This window comes from Rhinopithecus roxellana, chromosome 3 (genome assembly GCF_007565055.1).
Source record: "Rhinopithecus roxellana isolate Shanxi Qingling chromosome 3, ASM756505v1, whole genome shotgun sequence".
NCBI lineage: Eukaryota > Metazoa > Chordata > Mammalia > Primates > Cercopithecidae > Rhinopithecus > Rhinopithecus roxellana.
Window position 1 is genome coordinate 75507372 of NC_044551.1, and position 11183 is coordinate 75518554.

Consider the following 11183-nt stretch of genomic DNA (forward strand, 5'->3'; position numbering starts at 1 on the left):
AAACTAACTTTTATCAGTTAGTGACCTTGAGGAATCATGAGTAGGGTTGCTAGGGTGCTAACAATATTTCATTCATGATTCAGGTGATGGTCACACTGTTTGGTTTGTAAAAAATATATCAAATAACTAGGCAAGGTGGCTCATGCCTGTAATCCCAGCACTTTGGGAAGCCCGAGATGGGCAGATAACTTGAGCTCATGAGTTTAAGACCAGCCTGGGCAATATGGCAAAACCCTGTCTGTACAAAAAATATGCAAAAATTAGCTGGATGTGGTGGCTCATGCCTATAGTCCCAGCTACTCAGAAAGCTGAGGTAAGAGACTCACTTGAGCCTGGGAGGTGGAGGTTGCAGTGAGCTGACATTATGCCCCTGCACTCCAGCCTGGGTGACAGAGTGAGATTGTTTCTATATCTATCTATATCTATATCTATATCTATATCTATATCTATATCTATATCTATATCTATATCTATAGATATGTATATCAAACAATACTCTTTTTGTTTAAAAAATCTGAGGTGTAATTAATACAATTAACATAGATTTTAGAAGTTCAACTTGATGGCTTTTGATAATTGAGTACCCTTGTGGAAACAACACCCAAAACAAAATATGGAAATTTTTCCCATGACCTTTTCCAGTCATTTTCCCTCCTTTACAGATAGACTCCTTTCAGATTTTTAAAAAATATTTTAGTTATATTTGATCTAGAAATTTACATAAGTAGAAGACTGTACTCTTTTTCGTGTCTATCTTGCTTAATTTTATGCTCTTGGAAGATTCGTTAATGTTCTTTCTACAGCATTAGCTTGTGCTTTGTAGAAATTGCTGAGTACTCAGTACTATTTCAATTTGTGAATATGGTATAGTTTATCCTTTCTCTTATTAATTAATACTTGGATTGTTTACAGTGTTTGGTTATTATAAATGAGGCTTCTGTGTATATATTTTTTTTGAGACAATGTCTTGCTCTGTCACCCAGGCTGGAGTGCAGTGTCGTGGGTCATTGTAACCTCGAACTAATGTGCTCAAGAAATCCTCCCACCTCAGTCTCCAGAGCAGCTAGAATTACAGGTCCATGCCGCCATGCCTGGCTAATTTATTTACTTTTAATACAGAGGAAGTCTCACTGTGTTGCCCAGGCTGATCTTGAACTCCTGGTCTCAAGTGATCCTCCTGCCTTGCCTCCCAATGTTTTGGAATTACAGGTGCTAGCCACTGTGCCCAGCTCACATTTTTATACAAATGTTTTCATAGTCATATGCTTTTGTTTTTATTGGGTAAAAATCCCCAAAAGTGGAATTGGTGGGTCACAGAAGTTGAAATTTATTGAAACGTCTCTTATGACCTATCAGATGCTCTGGCTCATGAATTATTCATATACACCTAGAAATGCATATTTGGCAGTTATTTGGTATTGTCTTTTGATAATATCAATTAGCTCACGTATTATTCAGATCATGTTCAGATTGTGTCTTTGTATTTGTGTTCTATAACTGACTTGAGGGATGCTAAAATTTGCAACTTGGTTAATACATCCATTTCTATTTGTAATTTTTCCATTTTTTTCTTTAGATATTTTGAAGCCCTATTGTTTGGCATACACACATAGGATTTTTATGTCTGTTTGATGAATTGTTATTTTTATTATTACTTAATGCCCATTTCTCCCCCTCCATTAGTGATATTTTTCTTAAAATCTACCTTGTCTTTAATATTAATATGGTGTGTGTGTATGTGTATGTGTATGTGTACATGTATTCTTTCAGGTTCATCTAAATATGTGCCGTTTCTGCAGATCTGCAATATTCTATCTAGTATAGGTACCTGAAGAACATCTTTTTTAGCATTTCTTTTATACAGGAGATGAATTATTTTACCTTTTTGTTTATTGAGACTGTATTTTGGCTATGTTTACTTTTTGAAAGATATTTTTGCTTAATATGAAATCCTGTAACTCTCAGAACTTTAAAGGTATTACATCACTTTCTGGTCTCCATTGTTTCTGGTGAGAAGTTAGCTATCATTTGTGATGTTGCTTTCCAACTTGTAACATGTCTTTTTATTTGGATTTTATTCAAGATTTTCTCTTTGATTATGTTTGACTCTTGTTAAATTGACTACAATGGGCCTAAGTATGGTTCTCTGTGTATCGCTGCTTTTTTTCCCCTCTTTTGTGTATGCTGAGCTCCTTGGATTCATGGGTTGATGTCTTCTACATTTTTGGAAAGTATTTGGACATCACTATTCAAAATATTTGTTTTATCTCATTTTTCCTGCTCTCTCCTTCTGGGGCTCCATTTAATATATGTCCGATCACTTGATATTATTTCATATATCTTGGATGCTCTGTTATCTTTCCTTTTTTATTTCTAGTTATTTTACAAAGTTCATTTTGTAGTTTCTATTTCTATACTGAACATTTCTCATTCCTTCATGCACCCTATCAGCCTTTTCCAGTAGATAAACAGAAATATGTTTCACCATAATTATTATTATTTTAAAGTTTCCACCTGTTGATTCCAAGTGCTAGAACCTCTCTGAGTATGCTTTTATTGACTGCTTCCAATTTTAATGGGAAATAGTATTTCCTTGCTTTTTCATGTGTTTTGTAACATATGATTGCATTTCAGGCCTTTTGTGTAATAGAATGATACAGACTGAAATAAATATTTACCTTCAGAAAGGGACATTTTCCTTCTGTTATTCTACCTAAGTGGAGGGTAAGTTACTAAATTTCTGACTCAACTGGTGACTCGTTTGCAGCTTTAGTTTGATTTGGTTCCCCACTGGCTTCAAAATTTTGAGGGGTAAGTGATTAGAACTTTGTCTTATAGTAGTGCTTTAGATGTGAACAATGGCAAAATTGTGTAGACCTGCCTGTGCTTCACAACTAGGCTACATATCTTTGACTGTTCTGACCTTCTTGGCTTTTGATATCCAGCATATGTCTTGCTATTTGTTTGAAACCTTTGCTGTCTTCAACTTTGCCGCTTCAGCCCTGTTAGGCCAAATGAATCTTTGTTCTCCAGCAGCATTTTTTGCCAGAGCAAAGGTTTGTATCTTAGCCCCTTGCCCCCATCCAATATAGAAAATAACCACAGAGAAAAAGCTGTTGCAAAAGTCGGATCACCTCCAGTTAAGTTCTGCCCTGCCTTGGATATTAATCTATCTCTTTCTCATTTCTTCATCAGCTCTATCAAGTCTTTAAAAGGAGGATTTTAATCTAGCTTTTCCTATCATTTTCAGATAATTTGCCTGCTGCAACAATTCCCTTTTTCTTGGAAGCATTACTGGTTTGTTGTTCAAAATTGCTCAATTTTTCTTCACAAGCTATACCCTCAAGAGAATAATTTACTATAATTATTTACTGTGTCATTTACTATGTTACAATTGTTTAATGTTACAACTATGTCAGATATAACTACCATTTAAAAAACGGTATTTTTCCCCTTAAAATGTGTAAAATGTTATTGTTTCATTAAAAATGGCATAGAATCATTAATGTTTCCTTTTTATCTTGAAACCATTATGTCAGATAATTGATATTGTGGCTGTAAAATATTTTACACTTAAGGAGGCCAAAGCGAGATGATCACTTGAGGCCAAGAGTTCAAGATCAGCCTGGGCAACCTAGCAAGATCCCATTTCTACAAAATAAAAAATTAGCCAGGTGTGGTATCACCACCTGTAGTCTCAGCTACTCAGAAGGCTGAGGCCAGAGAATCCCTTGAGGCCAGCAGTTCAGGTTGCAGTAACCTATGATAGTGGCACCCCTGCCTCAACAATAGAGGGAGGTCCTGTTTCAGGAAAAAGAAAAAAAGGCCAAGCGTGGTGGTGGTTCATGTCTGTAATCCCAGAACTTTGGGGCTCGAAGGCAGGCAGATTGCCTGAGCTCAGGAGTTTGAGAGAGCACCCAGGGCAACATGGCAAAATCTACAAAACTCTACAAAAACTATAAAAATTAGAAAGGTGTGGTGGCACAATCTGAAGTGGGAGGATCGCTTGAGCTGGGAAGGTCAAGGCTGCTGTAAGCCGAGATCGCAGCACTGCACTCCAGCCTGGGTGACAGAGTGAGACCCTATCTCAAAAGAAAAAAAAAAAAAAAAAAGGAATTAATTTAAAAATAAATTGAAAAAATTAAATATTGCATCCAATATTCAAGTATGTTTATATAATGCTTGGAATGTTGTAATGTATTAACTTTCTGCAACTTGAAACATGAAAATGATTTAAAAACCTACATAATTAACTTTTCTGTAATATTTGTTGTATTTGAAAAATGATGAATATTTCAAAAAGAGCAAAGCTGCATGAAGTGACTTAGCTTTAGTTCCTATTGATAGTTAAGTTTTGAAAGTCAGAATTTATATTTTATGTTTCAGAATTAACACGTTCTATGTGGTAATAGCGCACCTTGCATTTGGGAAGGGGGTCTAAGAAATATGTCTAAGAAATCTAAAATATGTTATAAACATTTAAAAATCCCCTTTAAGTAACAATATAATTTTATGGCATTAATTACATCTACAATTTGGGGATTTATACCTTTATAGGTGAAATATATTTAACCTTTCTTTGGTAAATAGCATTTTTGCATACATTTTTGTTCTAAATACATGGACATATCTGATCATTGCATTTTTTTAATTTAGCTTTTCTTTGCAAACTATGCACTATCATCTTCACTACTACTGCATTTTTCATATACAAACGTCATGTAAATGAGAGCACTGACATTCCAAATATAACTGTGAGGAATCCAAAAGTTAAGAAAAAAAGAAGAAACTGACTTGTAACTGGATCATCATTGTGTAAGAATTACACATTGTCAATCTATCAATGAAATATTTTTTAATATTAATAAAATGTAAAATAATAGTAATGTAATTACATGTTTAACAAATAAATGTACTTCATATAATTCTATATATTTTATTATATTTTGAGTGCAAATATAATAATATAGCCTTTGTGTTTAAAATTTTTAAAAATATACAATACAAATTTAATACTTTCAGTCAAAAATAATACTTTGATTGAAAGAGATTGAGGGAAAATAGGAAAATACACCTAAGTTAATTTTGACTGAAGTGTTATCCCATTAGTTGTTGACTTTTGCTATTTAGAATTAATTAGGTTCCCTTTTTATTCTTATACTTTTGATTTGGGCTGTAGATATTTATTTCTCCATTTTTCTAAATAAAAGTATATTTGCCACTTAAGTTTATATGATTATAGTTGAAGTTAAAGTTGTATTTATTTTCCAAAAAGGACTATTTTAAACCTTTTGAAAATTAACATTTTATTTATCTATGATTTGACATATAGAGGTTTCCTCAGAAAATTTCTTTGGTTAATTGACTAGTTTACAATAAATATTTTCATGCTTCTTTAATCTTAGTAAACATAAAATTCAATATAATCATACACTTCTACTTAATTTGTTTTTACCTTTTTACATTTGCTTTTTTACCTTCACTTGAATTTTATTGATAAAGACTAACTGATAATCTGAGTTGAAATCCACTTTTGTGCTTGCTTTTACACTTTGTTTTATAATTAATCATAATTATTTAATGTGAAGAAATATTTAAATGTAGAAAATGTGTCAGCTATTTATAGATTTTTTAAGCTAAAATGCGTTTGTATAGAGATTTTTAAATAATTTTTATACATTATTGTACATCAATTGAAATTATATTTTCCAAATATTGTATACAAATCAGATTGTTGTGAAACAAAGTTCTCTACAATGTTTCTTTGTTCTCTTGGGAGAAGTGATAATAGCTGACAAAATTTCTCCTGTTATTAACATTAGTCAGTGTCCCTATGTAGATGGGTGGGCAATTCAGGGTCGTGGCGGAAGAAAATGTGAAGCAGGGAATATTCATATCCTACTCTACATTTTTATTTCCTGCTATACATTTTATTTCAACATGCATTTTAAAAATCTATAAACTAGTCTTCATGTAAAACCCTACTTGATTGCTTGACTCTTCTCTGTTTGAACCAGCAGGATGTGGATCGTTTGAGGATCAGAGTGTGAAAATGAGTTTCTCTTTTAAAAATTCTCCAACATTTGCTTCTGTGCCCAACTTTCAGAAGAGGAAAATCACACATGATGTTGACATAAGTAGCAAAAATGTATTTATGGTGATCTGCATTTTCATAATAAAGTGCCCTGTTATGAAACATTTCTGATAGTGTTTTTAATGTATGTAGAATTTTTAGGATTTACTGGGAGAATTAAAGTTTAATAATTTTAGATTATTTACATCTCTTCTTAATATTCTGCTGTCTAGAAATATTGTGTTAAAAATTATACAACTAGGAAATAAAGTAAAATAATAACATTCAAAGCCACTTTGAACATGCTTGTAAGGTATGTTTGTAGGAAGGGGAGGTGTGTATAGATACATATTACCTGTTTATGTTTCTCTTGCTTTCTTTTTTTTTCAGAAAATAGATCAGTGAAGGTATAATAAAAATTCTAGGTTGAGAAATACTGTTAAAACTTTAAATTTAAATGTAGATTTTTGCTATAACAGGATATGTGTTTCTGTATCACAAAGTAATTCATGGAGGATTGATAAACAGGGAAGTAATGTAAATATAATTCAGAAGTTCTATTGGTTAATTCCAATTTAATACCTCTTTAAATAATCAGGGGAAGTTTTTCACTATTCTAGAGAAGATCTTAGCAATAAATTAAATCTTAAAAAATGCGAAAAATCACACAGAAGTGCCTTCCTTTGGAGTCAGTTTTGAATGAGGTAATGCCATCAAGGATCATTATACTTTGGAGAGTATTAATGTACCTGAGGATACTGCAAGTGCAGGTGGAGAAGCTAGAAAGATACTTCTAAATGTTGGAATTGTAACTTTGATTAAACTGACCTCTTTTTGGAGTTCATATCCTCAAGGATCTACATTTTAAAGGAGGAAGGTGAGCCCAAGCGTTTAATCCTACAAAGGACTGAGTATGATAGTGGGTAGAAAAGGTAGTGGAGGTTTAACTGTGCTAAGATGTGTTAAGATTCTGATTGTTTTTGTTAGAGCTCTGGTTACAAAGTTGAGTATTTTTGAGTGGTTTAACCTTACAATATTTTCTCCATAAGCCTACTCAGTCCAGGTGCTTAGTTTTGCCTAAAGGGACACTGTAAAGGAATGCATACAAGATATTATAGTGGAAATGCTCATATTTTAAAATTGATGATAATTTATTTGTGCTCCTCAAGTTGCACTTGTTCTGAGTTCTTAAAATGATTGTTATGAAAATCTCAGGTTCTTACTCTTTTTCTTTTCTGGATTCTTTTTTTATATCAGATTGAAATTTTACTGCTTGTAACATCTAGCAGTTAATCTAACGTTAAATGTAGTCTAGAAATGCAATATGTAGCTAGGAAAGTGTCAATTTGGCATACTTGTCAGTTTTCAGCATTATAAAGAGTTTACTCCCATTTTTATATTTATTTTGTTATTTCAGTCTGGCAGACACAGAGAAGTAAAGGTGTGTTCAATTTAATATTTTTTAAAAGCACACTTCATATTTTTAACATTGTATAATACAATATTTTATTTGGGTATCACATATAGCACAATATGGGTTTTCAAACTCTAATGTGAGACTACTTTGTGAATATCTGCTATTGAAAGTGCTGGTGATGAATTTATTAATCTGTTGTTGACTCTTGATACAGGAGGTTTCTACTAGCTATAAACATTAATCATTAATTGTAGTCCTTCCCTGTTGATTTTATACACACACACACACACACAAACACACACACATATATATATATACCTTTTATTTTAAGTTCAGGGTACATGTACAGGTTTGTTATATAGGTAAACTGCATGTCATGAGAGTTTGCTGTACAGATTATTTTGTCACCCAGGTAATAAGCATAGTAATGAATAGGTAGTTTTTCCATCCTCATTCTGCTCTCCCGCTCCAACTTCAAGTATGCCCTGATGACTGTTGCTCCCCTCTTTGTGCCCATGTGTTCTCACAATTTAGCTTCCAGTTGTGAGAATGTGTGTTTGGTTTTCTGTTCTTGTGTTTGTTAGTTAGCTTAGGATAATGGCCTCCAGATCCGTCCATGTTGCTGCAAAGGAGATGATCTCATTCTTTTTATGGCTGTGTATCATTTTATGGTGTATATGTACCATATTTTCTTCCTCCAGTCTACTATTGATGGGCATTTAGGTTGATTTCATATCTTTGTTATTGTGAATGGGGCTGCAATGCACATCTCTGTCCATGTGTTGTTATGGCAGGCTGAATTGCATTCGTTTGGATATATACCCAATAATGACATCACTGGGTAAAATGGTAATTCTGTTTGAAGTTCTTTGGGAAATTGCCACATTGCTTTCCACAATGGCAGAACTAATTTACATTCCTACCAGCAGTGTATAAGCATTCCTTTTTCTTCACAACTTTATCAGCATCTATTATTTTTGGCCTTTTTATAATTGCCATTCTTACTGGTATGAGATGGTATCTCATTGTGGTTTTTATTTGCATTTCTCTAATGACGATGGTGTTGAAATTTTAATACTTGCAAGCTATGCATCTGACAAGAGGCTAATATCCAGAATATATAACGAACTTAAACAAATTTATAAGCAAGAAACAAATAATTCCACTAAAAACTGGGCAAAGGACATGATAACATATTTTAATCAACCCTAACCTCTAATTCAGTCACTTATTTTCCAACTTGAAAATCCTAGATAAGAAAATAATAGAAAACATAAACTTGTTTCTGTCTAAATGCAAGACATAACACAAAGAAATTGAATTTTGCAATAATTATTTGAAAAGAAGTCTCTAGTATTTTGTATTAACAGTCATTGGCTGCATAATGATGTTTCAGTTAATGACAGATTGCATATACAAAGGTGGTTTATCCTTATACAATCCATAAAACTATAATAGGCCAATGATAGAATGTCATAATACAACACATTACTCATGTGTTTGTGGTGATGCTGCTGTTAATAAATCCACTGTGCTGCCAGTCATATAAAAGTATAGCACATACAATTATTATACATACAGTACATAGTATTTGATAATAATGATAAATGACTATGTTACTGGTTTATGTATTTACAATACCATACTATAATTTTTATTGTTATTTTATAGTATACTCCTTCTATTCATAAAAAAGTTTCCTTTAAAACAATATGCCCTATCACATCATGATGCAGGAGCAGCAGCTTCCTGATTGCATTATTTTCTCTTGTGCTTTATTGAATCTTGTATTGTTTTGTTCAAGATGGCCTCTAAGCACACAAAATCCACAGCTTATATGGTCAGTAAGGGGCTACAAGTGATTGGATAGCATGCACAATGACAATATACTCTAGTTTGTGTAAGTACTCTATGATATTTGCACACCAACAAAATCGCTAACAATGCATTTATCACGATGAACATATACCCATTGTTAAGTGACACATGACTATTTTTTCATATGAAAATTCAGCTTATGTTTTCAATTATGTGTTAGCACAGCATACATTTTTCTAATAGGTACTGTTCTGTTATTCATCCAGAGTAGAATATTGGATTTATAAAAAGGTAAAGTTTTGGTGTACCTCCTTATATACTCATATGTCAACTCAAACCGGGGACACATTTTAAGAAGTGTTGTGCGGGCATCATAGAGTGTACTTATATAAACCTAGATGGCATAGCTTAGGTATACCAACCTAGGCTATATGGTATAGTCTATTATTCCTAGGCTGCAAGCTTGTTCAGCTTATTACTGTACTGAATACTGGAGGCAATTGTATTATAACACAATGGCAGGTGTTGATGTATGTAAACATATCTAAATATAGAAAAGGAATAGTAAGAATATGGCATATAAAATTTAAAAAATCATACACCTGTATAGAATAATTACCATGAATACAGTTTACAGAACTGGAAATTGCTTTGGATAAGTCAGTGAGTGACTGCTGAGTGAATGTAAAGGCCTAGGACATTACATTACTATAGACTTTGTTAGCACTGTATATTTAGGCTACCCTGAATTTATAAAAGATATTTTTCTCCAATAGTAAATTAATCTTAGCTCAATGTACCTTTTTTACTTTATAAAATTGAAATTTTAAATTTTAAAAAATGTATTAACTTTTATATAAGTTTCAAACAAAATGAATATTCTTAGGGAATTAAGAACAACAACAAAATTTATTTCTTTATAACCTTATTGTATAAGCTTTTTCCTGTTTTTAATTTTTTAATTTTTATTTTTTTACTTTGGAAACTTTTATGTTAAAAAGTAAGACACAAAAATTCACATTAATCTAGTCCTTCACAGGTTCAGGATCATTGATATTACTGTCTTCCACCATTACAACTTGTCCCACTGGAAGGTCTTCAGGGGCAATGACAGGCATGGAGTTGTCATCTTTATTTATTTATTTATTTATTTTTTTTATTATGTTTTAAGTTCTAGGGTACATGTGCATAACGTGCAGGTTTGTTACATATGTAAACTTATGCCATGTTGGTGTGCTGCACCCATCAACTCGTCAGCACCCATCAATTCATCATTTATATCATGTATAACTCCCCAATGCACTCCCTCCCTCCTCCCCCCTCCCCATAATAGGCCCCAGTGCGTGATGTTCCCCTTCCCGAGTCCAAGTGATCTCATTGTTCAGTTCCCACCTATGAGTGAGAACATGCGGTGTTTGGTTTTCTCTTCTTGTGATAGTTTGCTAAGAATGATGGTTTCCAGCTGCATCCATGTCCCTACAAAGGACGCAAACTCATCCTTTTTTATGGCTGCATAGTATTCCATGGTGTATATGTGCCACATTTTCTTAATCCAGTCTGTCACATCTTTTATGATAATAATGCCTTTTTCTGGAATAACTTCTGAAGGACCTGCCTGAGGCTTTTCTTGAGAAAGTGGCACTTTTTTCAGAAATATGTCCATGATGGTTTGCTTAGTTAATTTTTTAAAATAAAAATTTTCTCCCATTCTGTAGGTTGCCTTCTCACTCCGACGGTGTTGTCCTTTGCTGTGCAGAAGCTGTTTAGTTTAATTAGATCCCATTTGTCAATTTTGGCTTTTGTTGCCATTGCTTTTGGTGTTTTAGTCATGAAGTCCTTGCTCATGCCTATGTCCTGAATGGTATTGTCTAAGTT

General features: G+C 33.0%; 1 protein-coding gene across 2 annotated transcripts in view; it reads left to right on the forward strand.

Moving 5' to 3' along the window:
* Positions 1 to 6198, forward strand: part of SLCO6A1 (solute carrier organic anion transporter family member 6A1) — a 120852-nt gene extending 114654 nt beyond the window's left edge. Inside the window, exons 12-13 of one of the 2 annotated variants that reach the window (XM_010379077.2) lie at positions 4657 to 4815; positions 6021 to 6198. In XM_010379077.2, the coding sequence (XP_010377379.1) occupies positions 4657 to 4793 (137 nt within the window). In that variant the 3' untranslated portion in view covers positions 4794 to 4815; positions 6021 to 6198. The remainder of the gene's footprint in view (positions 1 to 4656; positions 4816 to 6020) is intronic. The other variant, XM_010379075.2, reaches the window with a different exon arrangement.
* The last annotated feature ends 4985 nt before the right edge of the window (positions 6199 to 11183 follow it).